This window comes from Bos grunniens, chromosome 27 (genome assembly GCF_055505025.1).
Source record: "Bos grunniens cultivar Pamir isolate PY7600 chromosome 27, Bosgru_T2T1.0, whole genome shotgun sequence".
In the NCBI taxonomy this organism is placed as follows: domain Eukaryota; kingdom Metazoa; phylum Chordata; class Mammalia; order Artiodactyla; family Bovidae; genus Bos; species Bos grunniens.
The window spans coordinates 7,129,507-7,150,973 of NC_141191.1; the positions used below are offsets into that span (position 1 = coordinate 7,129,507).

The window sequence follows — 21,467 nt, forward strand, 5'->3', positions numbered from 1 at the left end:
TCAGTGAGTGGGGGTGTGTCTCTGCCCACTTTTCCAGAGTGCAGACCGGTGTCCCTGTGTTTAGAGGGGCCCAAAGAAACCAGACAGCAACACTGAGCTCCTGTAGCCACTGACTTTATTGCTTGAATATTAACAACTATTATTCTATACACACATTTTAATTTCTTACAAAACTCTACATTCCACGTTGCTAGGTCTCTTCATTCTCCATTTTATGCCACATTTTCATGGAAAGGTATTTCCCTGAATCATAATCTGCCTGATTGTGTGTTTGTTGTTATGGTTGTTGTGGTCTAATCGCTAAGTTATGAACTCATGGATCATAGACCCCCAGGTTTTTTTGTCCATGGAGTTCTCTAGGCAAGAATACTGGAGTGGGTTGCCATTTCCTTCTCCAGGGGAACTTTCCAGACCAGGGATTGAATCCATCTCTTGCACTGCAGGTGGATTCTTCACCACTTGGCCACCTGGGAGGGCTGATTGTGTGTTACAGGTTTCTTTTGCAGGCTCCCCCTCCTACACAGGGTCAGTTTTGCTGGTATGAAATCTATCTGTAGCTCCACTGTGACTTTAGGATTGCTGCATCCTTAGTGTGATAATCTTGTGTTGACTGAGAAGTAAGTCCCCAAAGACTTCCCTTCTTCCTTCACAACACCGAGGGTGTGTCATACAGACAGCATGTGTGGAGCAGAGTGGTTGATCTATGGAGAAAGAATTTCTCAGAACCTTCCATGAAATCACTTTCCTAGGATAAATTATTTAGAAGTATGCCCTGGTATTGCTTAACGTACTTTAGTATTTCTCAAGAGTCTTCATCTTTGTTCTTGTTTTAGTGTTTATTTTTTTCATTGAGTTTCTTGAGCACATCAAGCCTGGGGCTCCGCTGAATGTTAACAGTGATTACAATCCTACTGGTTTCCTTCATGGAGTTGGCTCATGTTGAACGATTAATTGTGAAAGAACTAAGGGTTGCTTATCCTCTGCTCATGACCTCTAGGGGCTTCAGAGTTGGGAACTGTTGGTGAAAACACCCATATTGTATTTAGAGGGAGTTCTGCTAAGTTACCTGAGGTCGGGCCAGTGACTAAAGGCTTTGCCACAGAGATAGCGCACATATGGACCCATGTCCACAGGTGATTCGAGTCTGGACCGGGGAGTGTGATGCCTGAAGGAGCCTCCATATTTATTACAGACAGTTACTTTAGTGAGTGTGAACTTGGTGAGTTTAAATGCCAACGCTATGGCTGCTGTTCCTCTCACATTCCTCATGTGTGGAATGTGGAAGGAACAGCGTGTCACCTCAGGTGAGAAAGTCTACTGAGGGCCTTCCTGCTTTTCTCTCTGGTGCTGGGTTCCCTCGTGTCGTCTAAGGGAAGAGCTGTGACTAAAGCACTTCCCACAGAGCTGACACTCATAGGGTTGCTCACCCGTGTGTGTCCTCTCATGCCTTCTCAGGTTTGCATATTGACTGAAGGCATTCCCACACCGCTGACATGTATAGGGTTTCTCTCCTGTGTGGGTCCTTTTGTGCCGAGTCAATTCAGAACTCTGACTGAAGGCCTTCCCACACACAAGACACACGTGAGGTTTCTCTCCAGTGTGGATTCTCTTGTGCTGACTCAGGCCAGAGTTTTGGCTAAATGTTTTCCCACACTGATGACATTCATAGTGCTTTTCTTTGGGGTGGATTTTCTCGTGTTTTCTAAGGTAAGAGATTTGATTAAAATTTTTCTCACACAGACGACATTTGTAGGGCTTCTCTCCTGTGTGAGTTTTCTCATGTTGTTTCAGGTAGGACCTTTGACTAAACAGTTTGCCACACACATGACATTTAAATGGTTTCTCTCCAATGTGGACCCGATTATGGTTTCTAAGGTCAGAACTTTGAAAAAAGCCACTTCCACAGAGACCACATTTGTATGGTTTCTCTCCAGTGTGAATCATCTTGTGTTGTCTGAGGCTAAAGCAATTGCTAAATACTTTCCTACACAGAGGACATTCACACAACTTGCCTCTACTGTGAATGTGACCCTGTGCATTAAGGGATGACCCTTGACTAAGTGATTTTCCACACTGACATTTGCTGACGTTACGTTTCCTCCTTAAGTGAATTGATGAATGTTGAGGGGAATATCTAGAAGGAACTTCATCTCTCAAATCCGTGCATCCAGCAGGATCCCCTTGCGGGTGAGAAACCTGTTTGGGGAAAGGAGATATGAGGCTGTCACTGGTTTGCCCATGTCCAGGCAGACACTTATTTGTCTACATGTTCACCCTAGAACATCAGCTCATAATAGTCTCCGGTTAAAATGTCTCCAGTATTAGTTGCAAACACGTGTTGTGTTATTCCCCTGCAAGCACAAACATTCTCTTTTATGGTTTTCCCAATCCAAGATATCAGATTAATTTTGAAGATTTCAGTGTGTTCTAGAGACTAGGAGATGAAAAATGTTTGTGCAACTTATCTTTTTCTCCCTTACATTATGGTTTTGAGCTCATGTTAACTTCTTAACCAATTTCAGAGTACCCAAAAATTTGCTCAGGAAGAGCTCAGTCTCAACTTACAGGCAATTGAGCTCAATTACCGACTTATCTCACTGCAGGTCTTTCATTTGGATGACTGGGGTTCCCACCCATGAAACTCACCATTGCCATGGTAGGGGATGTGTGCTTCCTGTAGACACTTCGCATGAACATCATTTCTTGTTGTCTAAGGGGTCTTTCACTGCCTAAAGAAATGTGAAAAGTAGAGATTTTAAAGTGGCAATAGGGAAATAAAATGTAGACAAACACAAAGGTCCATGTGAGTATATTTCAAAAATTGGTACTCGGAGAAACTGTGTGTATAACAAAGAAATACTCAATGTAGTAGAAATACTTTAAAAATCATGTCTATTAGAAAAAAGCCCAGGCTTAAAATATAAAAACATAATGTGGTGAAGAGATATTGGGTCAGAAAATGGTAGACAAAACTTTTAAGTGGCAGGATCAGGACAGGAATCACTATGCGAAAGTTGAAGTGTGGTATAGTCCACAAGCACCTTTTTCCCTAAAGGAGAGAAAATATCAGGAATATGAATTGTGATGATAGGGGCCCAGAATGATAACAACGCGAGGAATATGCCCCAGTGTCCTCACTTCCACTTTGGAATATATCCCTGCCTTCATCAGACTTTCATCTGGTGTCTCCAAGGACTTAACATACCAGCTGAAACTGTTTTGCCCTGAAGCCCAGGCCCCTGACGCTCACCTGGACTCTGACCTTGGAGGCCTCCTGCTGCTGCAGTCCACAGCTCTTTTCCTTGTTCCAGCTGGGAAATCACCTCTGATTTGCTGATCTGATTGCCTGTTTGATTAAAAAAAAGAAAGGTGTGGGTTTTGAGTCTGACTAATCAGTCTTTGCTGTGCTCAAAACATGGGTAAGGTACTAGGGAAAATAAAAGAGCCAACTGAAGGTCAGTGCAGGTAACAACATCCTGAACAGGCAGAACAGTGAAGGTCCTTCATCAGACCAGGAGGAAACCCAGAGCAGCAGCAAGAACAGTGAAGCTGTCTAGGGACTGATGCCCATGCACCAGTTCAGAGAGAGGCCACAGAATCCTCATTCTTTTCCAAATGGGAAAGATTACAAGACTCTACAGTGGGCTGAATATTTCTGTCAAACAGGATCCAGTAGTGATTCACCTTACAGGAAGAATCGCAATTATGTCATATACAGGACTCTGCTCTCAGCCTTCATGGAGTGATTGGAACAGAAGAATTAGTTTAAAATATTTGATCCTTTTATTTATGCATTAAAATGTCCATTGAATCCCCAGTCCTGTTCTGAACGTTGAGACTAAGTACCAATAAAGATATGAAACCTGGCCAAGGTGACCTTTCAGTGTGGTAATGAAACGTGCCATGAAAAGGAATGTCTTCCTTTAAGTAATTATGAGGACTATCAGAGAATCAGGAAGCAGCTGAGTGGGACACAGGGAAGCTGTTCTAAATGCTTGTTCAGTGAGTGAATGAACAGAATGGACACAGGTGCAGGCACATCCCTGTTGACAGACTCACCTACAGAGACCAGGTGGGAGACAGTTTCCAGCATCACATTTCTAAACAGGTTTTTCTGGGACTTGTCTAGCAGGCTCCACTCTTCCTGGGTGAAGTCGACGGCTACATCTTCAAATGTCACTGATTCCTAAAACATCAGCGATATTCTGGTTTAGACAGAACAACCCTACCACTGTCCAGAGTGGGCGGCTGAGCTGAGGAAGGATGGGGACTGGGTGCAGCTTCAGGAGGAAGCATCACTACTCACCAGGGGCTCCATCCTTAAGCTCAGTCACCGGGAGCCTTTCTCAGGATCTCACTCACAGCTGATCAAGCACTAGGCAGGCCAACCTGAGGATGGAGAAGAAGCCATGAGAAATTACTCCTGTGCTTCCAGACCCACCTGAATTCAAACCCCCAATTTTCACCTGGGTGGAGCCCCAGCCCAGCACTTGGAAACCAGTGGTGCATCCAGGGAATACTGTGCAGCTTCTCTCTCAGATCCCATGTAAGGAGCTAGAGCTGTGGTAGCTAACACACAAAGTCAAAGTTCAGAGAGTCTGCAAATAAGAATGTGCTAAGCGTTGACTTTGTGTTCATCAGCCGTGGCACCCAGAATCGCTCAGTGTCCTCCCTGATTCCCACCATCGGGGATCCTGACTCTCGCCAGAGAGGATGGTGGTTTATTGCTGTAGGTAAACACTCTGGAAGCCCCCAGATCATCTCCTGCCTTATGCGTCCACAGTGCTTCTCCAACAGCCCTGGCAGACCTCAGGAAACACACTGCCTTCCAGTTCTCCCTCAGCCTTGAGGTTAGTTCTGTCCTCTATGGATGTGGATATCAATTACCCTAGGACCTCTTTTAGGATGGAGTTAGACTGAGGACTTCTTCCATTTGGAGGAACCATAGCACCCACCCTGCCAGCCCCGTCCTTAACGTCCCCGCACCAGGAAGCAGCAGGAGTCCAGGAGTCACAGTGTTACTGTCAGACTGTCTCAATCCTCCTGCTTGAGGATGGTCAGAAATATGAAGGTTTAGAAGGAAATTGCTTTACTCACCAATTTACAATGGATACCCAGAGGTTCCAAAATCTTGAATATATAACAGGGTTACACTAGAGGAAGGAGCAGCTGTCATTTAATTTTGCTCAGTCTGTGTCTTGTGTTACCCTAAACACCTTTAGGATAACAAAGATCACCCAGATTTTACCTGTAATACAGCCTCTAACATTAACAATCAGAAGCAGCTCCTTGTTATGTGCCTCTTTATGATTACTGCCCAGTCTGGGGGAAACCTCTCTGTATATCCAGTCGATCCCCTCATCACATCTCATCCATCTTGAAACAGAAACCTTCCTGAATATATTTGCTCTCCGGTTTCTGCTCTCCAGTTCTCCTTTCACCAGCAAAGTGAAAACCTAAGTGTCACATCCTATCAGAAATGAAGTCCTGGATCCATGCCTCTGATCACTGTGGAGAGGAATCAAGTGCCCAGGACAATGAACAAACCCAAAAATCCACTCAAGAAAAAGTGATTGGATTAGTGATCGGATTATCTGAAACTGGGGAAACCCAAGTTGGGAGGGATTGTCCAGGAAAACCAATCAAGACTGGGCATAGATTGCCTTTGGTTTAGACTTCAATTTCTGTGTGAAGTGAAATGATCTTTTTTATTCTTAAACTTCTTCTTCTATTGATAATAGGAATATGTAAATTCCTATGATATCCAGGGAAACCCCAGGCATATGCGAAAGGGCATTCCTACTATAGAAAGAAGACAGAACCTCAGCAACCCTGACGATGTCCCTCTTAGAGGTCATAGGAATCAAAGGAGGTTAATATTAAATTTTTGGAAGAATTAAAATAAATATTTGAAATATTTATTTTATCTTGAGATAATTATTTTGACACAAAAATCCATCTCAAGACACATAAGAAATAAAACGAAGACAATCACTTGATGAAATCCATAAAAGAAACTTCAGCGAGGCAGAAAATGAAGTATTTAAAAACAAATTCGTAAAAGCATAGTTGTAGATCAAAGGTCAGCAGAACCTTTCAAGATGAAGGACATGCTCTGTATCTGTATTGTGTGAACAGAAAGGGCCACACACAGAATACCTGAAATCTGGCTGGCACTACCAAGGATGTGAAGTTTAGCTGTTTAACTGCATTAATTTAACTGCATTACTGTATTGGAGATCACAAAATCTTAGTTTAGGTATATAAAATAGATTCAAGACAAGAATGTTGGAGTTGAAAAAAATCATGAACAGTCAAAGTTTGGAAATGAGAGTGGCAAGGAAAATGTTGACACAGTATGATTCAGAGACCATAATAGAAACAGATAAGACTTATAACATTTAAGGGAATGAAACACTCCTATCTGTTTGGAGGACTCACCAAAACCCCAAATTGGAGGAGCCGGTGAAGCCAAGTAGATTCTGAGGACTCCACAGCAAGCAGCTGATTTCTCTTTCTTCAAGGTCCCAAACAGTCCAGCTTCTTCTCTGAACAAATGGATCCCTCTGTCTGACTTTCTTTTATACCTGAATAGCAGTTTATAACACAATCTGGGCTACGATCCACCCTATCGGATCTTCAGCTTAATAGGGTTGCAGTCTGTGAGCCACACCCTGTTCAATTTGATTGGATTTTCTAAACTAATTTGAAGTTATAACCCACACCCAGTGTTGAAGAGCAAAGATGTAATGACATTGAGAAGATCCATCATTTCCTTCTTCATCCATAAATACTTCTGATGGATGTATTACTGTATTGGAGATCACAATATGGTGCTGTACTGAGAACCATTCAATGTCTTCAAATAACAGGGCATCAGACACCCTGGGATTCTGGGGGAAATGAAGCTGGGACTCTCTGGGAGAAACATGGAATTAAAAATAAAACGCAAGATGAAGAACTATGAACATTTGAAATATAAGTGATTGAGTGACAACACAAGATCTATTGCTGGTCAGCTGAGCGTGACTCTTAAAGCACTGGCTACACAGTACTTTCAGGAACATGTTAAGAATCTATTAACTGTGCAAAGAAAATGAGAAGACAGTTTTACATTCCAATATTAATTAGTGGGGAAATGAACACAAATGTTCCTACATAGTGAACTATTGTAAATTATTTCACCTCCATGCATCATGTACAGTTGATTTAAATATTTGAGTGGAAATCTTACAGGTGTGGTGATGGCTCTTTAAGCTTAAAATTCCTGGTTCCCAAATGGAAAAAAATTAGCCAGAGGACACAGTGAGTATTTCATTGTTTCTGAGGACATTTTGCTTATATCTCATACAATGCCTAGTGATCTTATTGTCTCATGCATTTCAGTTCCATCTTCCATATTCATTAAAGAGTAGTTTGCCTTAAACTAGTATATTAAGTTAAATCCACTATACTTCAATTTTGAAAAAAGAGTATTTTGAACTTTCATCATTATCATTCAATCTCCATGGAATCATCCTTTTCCATTAAATTCATCAGATTATGTGTAAACTATTTCCTAAATGAAACAGATCATTTTGGATATAGGCACTTTCCACCACAAGATTTAAAGAACTCCTGTAAGGTCATTCATTACTTATGGCATCTCCTACATAGCAGGGAAGGAATTACATTCATCTCAGCTCAGGAATTTATTTGTTTTTTTTCCTATTCTCTCCTGGCACATCAGAATATATGTTATGATTTAAAACATGTGCACTCTCTTTTCATCTAGTTTTTAAAAATATAGTTGATGTACAATATTTTATTTGCTTCAGATGTAGAACATTGATACAGTATTTTATAGATTATGCTCCACTAAAGTTATTGTAAAATATGGTCTGTATTCCTCCTGTTTTGCAATATGTTGTTGTTGTTGTTGAGTTGCTAAGTCATGTCCAACTCTTTGAGACCCTATAGACTGCAGCATGCAGGCTCCTCTGTCCTCCACTATCTTCCAAAATTTGCTCAAATTCATGTCCATTGAGTCAGTGATGCTATCTAACCATCTCACCCTCTGTTGTCCCCTTCTCCTGCTCTCAATCTTTTCCTCAATTGCAAAAGCATCAGGGTCTTTTTCAGTGAGTCAGCTTTTTGCATTGGTGGCCAAAGTACTGGAGCTTCAGCTTCAGTCCTTCCAAAGAATATTCAGTTTTGAGCTCCTGTATATTTGACTGGTTTGATCTCCTTGGTGTCCAAGGGACTCTCAAGAGTCTTCTCTAGCCCCACAATTCAAAAGCCTAATTTACTCAGCACTCAGCCTTCTTTAAGGTCCATCTCTCACACCCACAATATATACTAGTAGCTTATTTATTTTATACATGTAGGTTTGTTCTTCTTAATTCCCAACCCCTATCTTTCCCCCCTCACCTCCCCCTTCTAAATGGCAACCACTAGTTTGTATTCTGTGTCTGTCTTTTTCTGTTTGATTTTGTTTATTTGTATTTGTTTGGAAAAGGTCAGTTTTCATTCCAATCCCAAAGAAAGGCAATGCCAAAGAATGCTCAAACTACTGCACAATTGCACTCATCTCACACACTAGTAAAGTAATGCTCAAAATTCTCCAAGCCAGGCTTCAGCAATACGTGAACCGTGAACTTCCTGATGTTCAAGCTGGTTTTAGAAAAGGCAGAGGAACCAGAGATCAAATTGCCAATATCCACTGGATCATGGAAAAAGCAAGAGAGTTCCAGAAAAACATCTATTTCTGCTTTATTGACTGCCAAAGCCTTTGACTGTGTGGATCACAAAAACTGTGGAAAATTCTGAAAGAGATGGGACTACCAGACCATCTGACCTGCCTCTTGAGAAATCTGTATGCAGGTTAGGAAGCAACAGTTAGAACTGGATATGGAACAACAGACTGGTTCCAAATAGGAAAAGGAGTACATCAAGGCTGTATATTGTCACCCTGCTTATTTAACTTACATGCAGAGCACATCATGAGAAACGCTGGGCTGGAAGAAGCACAAGCTGGAATCAAGATTGTCGGGAGAAATATCAATAACCTCAGATATGCAGATGACACCACCCTTATGGCAGAAAGTGAAGAGGAACTCAAAATCCTTTTGGTGAAAGTGAAAGTGAAGAGTGAAAAAGTTGGCTTTAATGCTCAACATTCAGAAAACGAAGATCATGGCATCCGGTCCCATCACTTCATGGGAAATAGATGGGGAAACAGTGGAAACAGTGTCAGACTTTATTTTTCTGGGCTCCAAAATCACTACAGGTTCGTCTAGTCAAGGCTATGGTTTTTCCTGTAGTCATGTATGGATGTGAGAGTTGGACTATGAAGAAGGCTGAGAGCCGAAGAATTGATGCTTTTGAACTGTGGTGTTGGAGAAGACTCTCGAGAGTCCCTTGGACTGCAAGGAGATCCAACCAGTCCATTCTGAAGGAGATCAGCCCTGGGATTTCTTTGGAAGGACTGATGCTAAAGCTGAAACTCCAGTACTTTGGTCACCTCATGTGAAGAGTTGACTCATTGGAAAAGACTCTGATGCTGGGAGGGATTGAGGGCAAGAGGAGAAGGGGACGACAGAGGATGAGAAGGCTGGATGGCATCACTGACTCAATGGACGTGAGTCTGAGTGAACTCCGGGAGTTGGTGATGGACAGGGAGGCCTGGCATGCTGCGATTCATGGGGTCACAAAGAGTCGGACACGACTGAGCGACTGAACTGAACTGAACAGAGATTCACACATATACGTGATAACACATAATATTTGTATTTCTCTGTTTGAATTATTTCACTTGGCATAATATACAATGCAATATTACTCAGTCATAAAAATGAAAGCAATTTACCATTTGCAAAAACAAGGATGGACCAGGAGGGTATTTTCTGTTCATCTGTGGATGGACACTTAGGTGCTTCCATATCTGGGCTGTTGTAAATCATACTAGTGTGAAATGAGAGGTGCATTTATCTATTTGAATTTGTGTTTTCCTTTCCTCAGATTTTACCCAGGAAAGGAATTTTGGATCATAAAGTAGTTCTGTTTTCAGGAACCTCTGTACTGTTCTCCACAATGGCTACACCAATTTGCATTCCCATCAACAGTGTAGGAGGGTTCCCTTCTCTCCATATTCTAGCCAACACCTGCTAGCCATAGAATTATGATGATAACCGGGACAGGTGTGAGGTGAAATCTCATTGTGGATAGGACTTCCATTTCTTTGATTAGCATTGTTGAGCTTCTTTTCATGTGCCTGTGGCATATTTCTTCTTTGTAAAAATGTCTGTTCAGACCTCTGCTCAATTATTTATTACTTTTTTTTTGGATATTGAGTTGTATGAGTTGCAAACAAACCATACACACTTTAAACTGCTCCTTCTCTCCGAACCCTCCTCTTGGCATTTAAATATATTATGACATCACCCAACCTGAAATTTGAAACGAAACAAAAAAAGATAAGCAAACAATTTGGATTCCTTTTATTTCTAATGGTTTCCCTCTCATACCCTCTTTAATCCAGGTTGAGGGTAGAGCTTATTAGCATTTTTCCCCATCTCGAACAATCTTGTGTTTTGTCCCCATTAATTCATAGACGTGATTCTTGCCAGCAAAGCTCACATCTGATCAAAATTCAAGTCTCATGAGATGTCATCAGTCTTCATGTTATTTCTATCCTGAGCAGAAGTTGATTCCTTCTATTGTGAGCCTGATTTTCCCTGGAATCTTATCACTTTCATCACAGTTTTGGATACCAGAGGGCAGAGGAAATGGAGCTTCATGTGCTGGGTATTTATTAGGAAGTGATCTCAAGATAAACATATAGTGAAAAGATGAGGAAGAAATCCACGCAATCGGAAACGTGGCTTCACCTCAGCTATCAGTAAGCACTGTCCAAGCACACATGCAAGCTCAGCCAGGGTGGATGGCAGGAATGCGGCCAGCTGAAAGAGGAGAGTGAAAAAGTTGGCATAAAGCTCAACATTCAGAAAACTAAGATCATGGCATCTGGCAATTAGATGGGGAAACAGTGGAAACAGTGGCAGACTTTACTTTTTTGGGCTCCAAAATCACTGCAGATGGTGACTGCAGCCATGAAATTAAGATGTTTACTCCTTGGCAGGAAAGTTATGACCAACCTAGACAGCATATTAAAAAGCAGAGACATTACTTTGCCAACAAAGGTCCATCGAGTCAAGGCTATGGTTTATCCGGTAGTCATGGATGGATGTGAGAATTGGACTATAAAGAAAGCTGAGTGCCGAAGAGTTGATGCTTTTGAACTGTGGTGCTGGAGAAGACTCTTGAGAATCCTTTGGACTGCAAGGAGATCCAACCAGTCCATCCAGAGGAAATCAGTCCTGGTGTTCATTGGAAGGACTGATGTTGAAGCTGAAACTCCAATACTTTGGACACCTGATGTGAATGCACTGACTCATTAGAAAAGACTCCGATGCTGGGAAAGATTGAGAGCAGGAGGAGAAGGGGATGACAGAGGATGAGATGGTTGGATGGCATCACAGACTCAATGGGTTGTTAAACTCAATGAGTTTGGGTAAACTCCAGGAATTGGTGATGGACAGGGAGGCCTGGCGTGGTGCGGTCCATGGGGTTGCAAAGAATTGGACATGACTGAGTGACTGATATGAACTGAACTGAGGGGGAGTGACACTGGGAGCTGACAGTCAGTACCGAGTGGTGCTGCTGGGCAGGTGTGGATCAGGACCCTGCCTCCCAGGAGGCAGCCACCCTGCCAGCCAGCTGTCCTCACTCTGGAGAGCTGGTGGTGTCCTGTGGGGGACCTGGACCAGGTCTCTCTGTGCCCAGAAACCCCTCCATATAAGGCTGGCAATGGGGTTAAGTGCCCTGTGTCCTCGTGTGTAAGTGGATTCCTTTCTCTTCCTGCTCCTAGGCTGTGCCCCCAGAATGTATTTCCCTGTTAAATCTAGAGCTCTGCTGCCCCTGAGAACTGATGTCATGACCCTGTCACTCACTCCGTAAAAACCTGTCTCTCATCTCCCATCACTGTAGGTTTATTATCATCATTAATATAATGAGTACATCTCCCTCCCCATGTTCATTGTTGCCTTAATTGTTATTGTTGTTAATCTTCTTTATTCCCATTATTGTATATTATAGTACATTGTTATTCAGTCAGTTCAGTTGCTTATTTGTGTCAGACTGTTTGGGACTCCATAGACTGCAGTACACCAGGCCTTCCTGTCCATCACCAACTTGCTAAAACTCATGTCCATTAAGTTGGTGATGCCATCCAACCATCTCATCCTCTGTCATCCCCTCTCCTCCTGCCTTCAGTCTTTTCCAGCATCAGGGTCTTTTCCAAGGAGTCAATTCTTTGCCATTGGGTGGCCAAAGTCTTGGAGCTTCAGCTTCAGCATCAGTTCTTCCAATGAATATTCAGGACTGATTTCCTTTCAGATTTATGGGTTTGATCTCCCTGCTGTCCGAGGGACTTTCAAGAGTCTTCTCCAACACCACAGTTGAAAAGCATCAATTCTTTGGCACTCAGCATTGTTTATGATCCAACACTCATATCCATACATGACTATTGGAAAACCCATAACTTTGATTAGACAGACCTTTGTTGGTAAAGTAATGTCTCTGCCTTTTAATATGCTGTCTAGGTTTGTCATAGCTAGTACATTGTGGTTGTTGATACAGAACATTGAGGTGAGATGTCTTTGGAAAAGTGTTTCCAGCTATACCACAAGGTATCATTTTCTCCTGAGGAGCTTCCTGAAATATTCCAATTCTTGATTCTACCAGGTGTGAAATAGATAACTAATAGTGATGTAATGCACAAGCATAGGGAATATGGCCAATATTTTATAATTATTTTATATGGAGTATGATCCATTAAAAATATTGAAGTACTAAGTGCTGCACCTGAAAGGTTTATAATCCTGTAAATTAACTGTACTTCAACTAAAAAAATCAATAAAAAATAAAAGCCAGTTTTTAAAACATAAAAAACACAAAAAAGAATGAACTTTTAGAAGCCAGATTTTATCTCCTACCAAATTCATATGTTCAGCTATTCGGCTGTATATTGTCACCCTGTTTATTTAACTCCTATGCAGAGTACATTATGAGAAACGCTGGGCTGGAAGAAACACAAGCTGGAATCAAGATTGCCGGGAGAAATATCAATAACCTCAGATATGCAGATGACACCACCCTTATGGCAGAAAGTGAAGAGGAACTAAAAAGCCTCTTGATGAAGGTGAAAGTGGAGAGTGAAAAAGTTGGCTTAAAGCTCAACATTCAGAAAACGAAGATCATGGCATCCGGTCCCATCACTTCATGGGAAATAGATGGGGAAACAGTGGACACAGTGGCAGACTTTATTTTTCTGGGCTCCAAAATCACTACAGATGGTGACTGCAGCTATGAAATGAAAAGATGCTTACTCCTTGGAAGAAAAGTTATGACCAACATAGATAGCATATTCAAAAGCAGAGACGTTACTTTGCCAACAAAGTTTCGTCTAGTCAAGGCTATGGTTTTTCCTGTGGTCATGTATGGATGTGAGAGTTGAACTGTGAAGAAGGCTGAGTGCCAAAGAATTGATGCTTTTGAACTGTGGTGCTGGAGAAGACTCTTGAGAGTCCCTTGGACTGCAAGGAGATCCAAACCAGTCCATTCTGAAGGAGATCAGCCCTGGGATTTCTTTGGAAGGAATGATGCTAAAGCTGAAACTCCAGTACTTTGGCCACCTCATGCGAAGAGTTGACTCACTGGAAAAGACTCTGATGCTGGGAGGGATTGGGGGCAAGAGGAGAAGGGGACGACAGAGGATGAGATGGCTGGATGGCATCACTGACTCGATGGACGTGAGTCTAAGTGAACTCTGGGAGTTGGTGATGGACAGGGAGGCCTGGCGTGCTGCGATTCATGGGGTCGCAAAGAGTTGGACACGACTGAGAGACTAATCTGATCTGATCTGATCACATTGAAGAAACCAGAATGGAGGATGTTCCTTGTGGTCCTGTGGTTAAGACATTGCCTTCCAAGGCAGGGAGTGCAGTTTCCATTCTTGGTTGTGGTAACATGTTGCAAAACGTGGCCCCCGAATTAAAAATAAATCAATAAAACTTGAAGAGACCCTAATGTGGCTGTCTATGGAGACTGCTTGTGAGCCCTTGGACTATAGCCTCTCAGGCTTTCGGTCCATGGAATTTCCCAGGCAAAAACACTGGAGTGGGTTGCCATTTCTCTCATGTCTATGGAGAGGGGGCAGATAAAGCAGTGTTTAGGTTAAAGTCATACCCTCATCTCAGCAGACTGGTGCCTTTAGAAGAAAAGCAAGAGACCCCAAAGTCTAAGGACGGGCAGGCCACTGGAGGACACTGGTCACACTCTAAAAACAGAGGCCTCAGGAGAAAACAGAGCAACTACACTTGATGTGGAAACTTCATGCCTCCAGGACTGAACCTCTGCCTGCAGTTGGAGATCTTTATTTAGATAGAAACTGGAGTGTGGACCTCCGGAGGTGCGGTTTCACACCAAACCCCTCAGAGCATGTTTTCCATTTCTATAACCCAGTAACTCTGGAGGCAGAGACCAAGCCTTGGGCTCAGATCTGGGGACTCCCAGGACCAGACCTGGGGTTGAAGGACTGAAGAAGTGCTCTAAAAGGATAAATGTTACTAGAACTCCTACCGTCAAATATCTATGATCTGTCCAACTTCTTTCTCATACCTTTCATTTCAGGTGTTCTTTTTCATACATCTTGAGTTGACTTCTACTTTCAAATACTTGGGATGAATGTGGATGATTCCCAATAAGTTTTCATCTTTCTAAATATATTATAGTTTCACCATTAAAAAAACTATCTTTGGGGAATTCCTTGGCAGTCCAGTGGTTACATGTCAGACATGCACAGCTGTGCATCAGGGCACCCAGGATATCTCACTTTCTTGTGCATTTTGTCACCTGTGAAATCTGAGACCCACTTCCAAGCTGAAAGAGACATGAGCTGGGAGTTGGGCTTCGAACATGGGGAACACCTGCTCTATGAATGCAGTGCTGTAGTGCCTGACCGACACGCGGGCCCTGGGCAGCTCATGCTGTTTCAGCAGCATGGACCATCTGTCCCTACCATATCTGTGTGCTGTGTGCTATGCAAGCTCACATCACCTGAGCCCTCCTTCATTCTGGAGAGGTGATCTGGCCCTGGAAGTACCTGGTTGCTAGTTTCCACAGATATAAGCAGGAAGATGCCCACGAGTTTCTGATACTCACCCTGGACATCATGCAGCAAGTGTGTCTGAGTGCCTATGAGCTGTTAGACCATGCCTCTGAGGACAGCACCCTCATCTGTCAGATCTTTGGAGGGTCCTGGAGATCTCAGATCCAGTGTCTCCACTGCCTTGGTGTCTCAGACACTTTTGACCCATGTCTGGACATCCACTGGATATCATGGCAACTCAGAGTATGAACCAAGCTTTGAGAGAGCTAGTGAAGCCCAAGAAGCTAGATGGTGGCAATGCCTATCATTGTAGCATATGTCTCCAGGTGCAGGCCACCAAGAGGTTGACTCTGCACCACGCCCCCGCAAGGTCCTGATCCTCGTGCTAAAGCGGCTCTCAGGTTTCACAGGTGACAAAATGCACAAGCAAGTGAGATATCCTGGATGCCTTGATGTTCTACTGTACATATCTGAGCAGAAAGTAGGACACCTGGATTATGTGCTCTATGCCGTGCTGGTCCACTCCGGGAAGAGCTGTCACCAAGGACATTACTTTTGTTGCATAAGAGCTGGAAATGGCCAGTGGTACAAGATGGACGATGCTAAGGTCACCCCCTGTGCCGTGCATCTACCCAGAGTGCCTATGTCCTCTTTACATCCAGAAGAATGAACTGGAAGCAGGTAATGGGGGTAGCGCCAGGAGGTCCCTGGGGGTTGACCCCGCAGGTGTGGATGCAGCCCATGGCGAGCCTGCAGGAGATGCCAGTCCTGGAGCTCCTGGGTCAGAGGAGCCCCTGGAGGAAACTGATGTTCAAGAAATCAGCTTAAAAACCATATGATTATCTCAATAGATGCAGAGAAAGCCTTTGACAAAATTCAACATCCATTTATGATAAAAACCCTCCAGAAAGCAGGCATAGAAGGAACATACCTCAACATAATAAAAGCTATATATGACAAACCACAGCAAACAGTATCCTTAATGGTGAAAAATTGAAAGCATTTCCCCTAAAGTCAGGAACAAGATAAGGGTGCCCACTCTCACCACTACTATTCAACATAGTTTTGAAAGTTTTGGCCACAGCAATCAGAGCAGAAAAAGAAATAAAAGGAATCCAGATTGGAAAAGAAGAAGTAAAACTCTCACTGTTTGCAGATGACATGATCCTCTACATAGAAAACCCTAAAGACTCCACTAGAAAATTACTAGAGCTAATCAATGAATATAGTAAAGTTGCAGGATATAAAATCAACACACAGAAATCCCTTGCATTCCTATACAATAACAATGAGAAAACAGAAAGAGAAATTAAGGAAACAATTCCATTCACCATTGCAACGAAAAGAATAAAATACTTAGGAATATATCTACCTAAAGAAACAAAAGACCTATATATAGAGAACTATAAAACACTGGTGAAAGAAATCAAAGGGGACACATACAGATGGAGAAATATACTGTGTTCATGGATTTGAAGACTCAATATAGTGAAAATGAGCATACTACCCAAAGCAATCCATAGATTCAGTGCAATCCCTATCAAGCTACCAAGGCTATTTTTCAGAGAACTATAACAAACAATTTCACAATTTGTATGGAAATACAAAAAACCTCAAATAGTCAAAGCAATCTTGAGAAAGAAGAATGGAACTGGAGGAATCAACCTGCCTGACTTCAGTCTCTACTACAAAGCCACAGTCATCAAGACAGTATGGTACTGGCACAAAGACAGAAATATAGGTCAATGGAACAAAATAGAAAGCCCAGAGATAAATTCATTCACATATGGACACCTTATTTTTGACAAAGGAGGCAAGAATATACAATGGAGAAAAGACAATCTCTTTAACAAGTGGTGCTGGGAAAACTGGTCAACCACTTGTAAAAGAATGAAACTAGAACACTTTCTAACATCATATGCAAAAATAAACTCAAAATGGATTAAAGATCTAAATGTAAGACCAGAAACTATAAAACTCTTGGAGGAAAACATAGGCAAAACACTCTCCGACATAAACCACAGCAGGATCCTCTATGACCCACCTCCCAGAATATCGGAAATAAAAGCAAAAATAAACAAATGGGACCTAATTAAAATTAAAAGCTTCTGTACAAAAAGGAAACTATAAGCAAGGTGAAAAGACAGCCTTCAGAATGGGAGAAAATAATAGCAAATGAAGCAACGGATAAAGAATTAATCTTAAAAATATACAAGCAACTCCTGCAGCTCAATTCCAGAAAAATAAACAACTCAATCAAAAAGTGGGTCAAAGAACTAAACAGACATTTCTACAAAGAAGACATACAGATGGCTAACAAACACATGAAAAAATGCTCAACATCACTTATTATCAGAGAAATGCAAATCAAAACCACAATGAGGTACCATTTCACGTCAGTCAGAATGGCTGTGATCCACAAGTCTACAAGCAATAAACGCTGGAGAGGGTGTGGAGAAAAGGGAACCCTCTTACACTGTTGGTGGGAATGCAAACTAGTACAGCCACTATGGAGAACAGTGTGGAGATTCCTTAAAAAACTGGAATAGAACTGCCATATGACCCAGCAATCCCACTGCTGGGCATACACACTGAGGAAACCAGAATTTAAAGAGACACTTGTACCCCAATGTTCATCGCAGCACTGTTTACAATAGCCAGGACATGGCAGCAACCTAGATGTCCATCAGCAGATGAATGGATAAGAAAGCTGTGGTACATATACACAATGGAATGTAACTCAGCCATTAAAAAGAATACATTTGAATCAGTTCTAATGAGGTGGATGAAACTGGAGCCTATTATACAGAGTAAAGTAAGCCAGAAAGAAAAACACCAATACAGTATACTAATGCATATATACAGAATTTAGAAAGATGGTAACAATAACCCTGTATGAGAGACAGCAAAAAAGCCACGGATGTATAGAACAGTCTTTTGGACTCTGTGGGAGAGGGCGAGGGTGGGATGATATGGGAAAATGGCATTGAAACATGTAAATTATCATATGTGAAATGAATCACCAGTTCGATGCATGATACAGGGTGCTCGGGGCTGATGCACTGGGATGACCCAGAGGGATGGGATGGGGAGGGAGGTAGGAGGGAGGTTCAGGATGGGGAACACTACACCCATGGTGGATTCATGTCAATGTATGGCAAAACCAATACAATATTGTAAAGTAAAAAAAAATTAATTAATTAAAAAAAAAAGAGAGAAAGAAATAATCTTAGGGGAGTGGAAGTGCCTCCAAGAACACCGTCGACCTCGGCTTGAGTTCCACCTCCGAAAGGTTGAGTCAGCCCCACCTCCCGCGGCAGTCCTGATCCACCTGTCAAAATATGGAGATGGGAGGAAAATGAAACTTCCTGAACAGGAAAACTACCGGCTCAAGAATTCAACCAGGGATCCCCCACCTCAGGGGCCAATAAACGTTGGCAGTGACCCTTGTTTCCAAGGGGGAGGCCAAAGGAAGAAAAGTAGCAAGAAGAAGCAGAGGCCTCTGGATGCACTGCAGTAAGTGCTGCTGTACATGTCTGCATGCACACTCACATAGACACACACACACACTCACATAGGCACACACTCACAGACTCAAATATACACACACACTCACATAGACACACACACACACATAAACACACACAATCACATACTCACATAGACACACACACTCAGACTCACATAGACACACATACACTCACATAGACACACACTCACAGACACACACTCACACACTCACATAGACACCACACATTCACACACTCATTCACTTACAGACACACAGAGTCATGTATAGGAACTAGTTGGTGTTCTGGGTGTGAATTGTGGAAGGGCTGTGTGTCTGGACCGTTCACGGGACACAGAATTCAGCTTGAACTTTCCCTCCTGAGATTTGGGGTGGGAGATCAACTGTGAAGTTGTTGGAGGGTGGTATTGATGACTAATTTATTTTCCTTTCCTCACTGGGTTGGGCTTTCTTTTCATATTAACATGACCACTTGTAGTAATTTTACTGTTAAATGTATGTCTGTATGCTCTGTGCCTTCGTCATCTGATTGGTTTCCCATTTGCTTGAGAGGAAATACTAATACCTATTTCATTTGTGGCATGTCCTTTCTTACAGTGTGTGCAGACCGGGGGCCCTCCAGACACCAAGGTCACATCTGTCCGAGGCCGTGTTCTCACATGGACTCTGCCCTGTCAGCACTGCGTTGGGGACATCACTGGGTCCCCCGCCTACCATCCTGCACTCTGCCCAGGACCTTCTGTCCCTGCCCAGCTCACATAAGCAGGCCTCCTTGGCCTCAGCCCTGCCCTCACGTTGCAGGTTCAAGCCCCGCATCCTGATGTGCCCGCCAAGCCATGCCCCCACCCTGCCCCCCAAAGACTGAACCAGGACTCCAGACTCTGCATCCTGGCCGCAGACGAGGGGGTTTGCCTAGGTCCCCATTCAGGATACAGGGTCCCTTAACAGGCAGAGACCCCCAGCAACTTCCAGACCCACAGAAAAGCACTCAGCAGCTCCACTGGGAGGCTGACCAGACTGTCTGTCTCCACTCAGCACAGACGGCTGTGGACAGAGAGACATCTGCTCAGGTGACCAGCCCTGACCTCGGCCTCCCCACAGGAGGACTGCTCTGACCACTGCCTGTTCCCCATCCAGCTATTCCAGGCTGGCACCTAGAATGGTCTTTACCAGACTGACCGACGGATGGTGGAGCTCCAGGTTCAGAAGAATGTCCTTCCTCCAGCCTCTGGAGATGCCACCCTTTTCTGTCAAAGCCCTCGTACCCTCAGTGACCCTGGAGGGCATGCCCCCTGGGTCCCGTGGCCTTTCCTCTTTGATGACTCTGTGCTCCGGTTCTCCTTTGAGCAAAGTGACTGGAGTGAGAAGCTCACATAAAAACTGAGATGTGGTTTTCTGCCCCAAATGACTGAGGAGGGGTGAGCACAGGGCATTCACCGCTCCCTGTGTGTGAGTGGAGGAAGAAACCCGGAGCGACATGGGAGGTAGACACGCCACACAGCCTCTTCTAACTGTGGACATTCCAGGAGAAAATAACATGGAACTTATAAAACTGGCATAGGAAAGCTTTTTTAACTTTTAAAAATTTTATCATGAGGTAATCTGAGTAAACTAATTGAACAGGAATTTAATTGGAAATAAAGAGCTTTGAAATTAGTCTGAATTTGGGGACTCTGGTTAAAGGACTGAGCTATGGGCTCTGTGTCTTTTAAGAGTTGCCCTGTCCTGAAACAAGAGTTTTGTTTTATAAAAATGATTGTAATATCTAGAGAACTATATGTAACTTTGTTCTGTATTTTCCAAGTCTCCTGTAAATGTGTTATCATACTTTCATCATTTAAAAAATTAAAAAAGAAGGGAAAAAGTTTTGTTTTATAGAAGATGAGAGTTTTGTCTCTGTGGAGGTGTTTTATAGAAACCACTACATTTCGTTATTCAATAGCACTGTGTTTTAAAATGTCTTTCAATGTTACTAAATCCACAAAATATGATATACCGTGCAGGTATTTTGATTTCTAAGTTGTCACCAGTTGACTTTATGTTTTATTTATTAAGTTTATATTACTGACATGTTCATATGCTTGGTCGTGTCCAACTGCAACCCTATGGACTGTAGCCCAACATGATCCTCTGTCCATGAAAAATTTCCAGGCAAGAATACTGGAGTGCGTTGCCACTTCCTCCTCCAGGGGATCTTCCTGACCCAGGGAACAAACCCGCATCTCTTGTGTCTCCTGTATTGGCAGGAGGATTCTTTACCACTTCGCCACTTGGGAAGCCTATATTCCTGATTGTAGGGTAAGGGAGTTAGAGAAGGCGAGGTTTGGAAAAAGAAGACCAGCACTTTACAGGAACAGATCACCTTTAATGAGGCGAGAAGGGGCAGCAGTCAGATTAATGAGCTGCTGCACTAACCCAAGAAAAGAGTAAGCATATATAGGCATATATGTGGAAATCTACTGTCTTAAGGGGGCCGTTCTTCTCCAAGGTTGTTTGGAGTAGTTATCTCTTAAATGGCTGGGGCAAGGAAGTCTGGAGATCGCCCAGAGGATGGGGCCAGCTGGGAGCTGGGCGTAATCAACCTTAATGTCCATTTTTTTTCTTCCTGTGAGAGAGTTCTTTGTTTTGCATAGAATGGTGGGGAGGACCTGAAGGGGAGTTTTAACTCCAGGCTATTTTGAGCCGTGGAACTTTCCTTCACTGATATAACCTGTGGCTTAATAGAAATGC

At 42.9% G+C, this 21,467-nt stretch overlaps 1 protein-coding gene and 1 pseudogene across 6 annotated transcripts; one reads left to right on the forward strand and one right to left on the reverse strand.

The window, feature by feature from the left end:
* Positions 1-440: 440 nt before the first annotated feature.
* LOC147343433 (uncharacterized) lies at positions 441-6,581 on the reverse strand. 5 transcript variants are annotated; one of them, XM_086379751.1, is made up of 6 exons: positions 6,442-6,581; positions 4,307-4,389; positions 4,060-4,186; positions 3,263-3,346; positions 2,647-2,729; positions 441-2,196 (listed from the first exon to the last, which is right to left on the reverse strand). In XM_086379751.1, the coding sequence occupies exons 2-6, from the start codon at positions 4,316-4,318 to the stop codon at positions 1,315-1,317; spliced, it is 1,188 nt and encodes a 395-aa protein (XP_086235877.1). In that variant the 5' UTR covers positions 4,319-4,389; positions 6,442-6,581; the 3' UTR covers positions 441-1,314. The 5 variants fall into 5 exon arrangements, with proteins under 5 accessions (XP_086235877.1, XP_086235873.1, XP_086235876.1 ...); XM_086379747.1 differs by having other exon boundaries at positions 3,251-3,346; XM_086379750.1 differs by lacking the exon at positions 6,442-6,581 and adding an exon at positions 5,249-5,508 and having other exon boundaries at positions 3,251-3,346.
* Positions 6,582-14,126: 7,545 nt separating this feature from the next.
* Positions 14,127-20,622, forward strand: LOC147343434 (ubiquitin carboxyl-terminal hydrolase 17-like protein 22; annotated as a pseudogene). Its single transcript, XR_015155958.1, has 3 exons — positions 14,127-14,151; positions 15,081-16,037; positions 18,443-20,622. The product of XR_015155958.1 is annotated as a ubiquitin carboxyl-terminal hydrolase 17-like protein 22 (transcript).
* Positions 20,623-21,467: the final 845 nt, after the last annotated feature.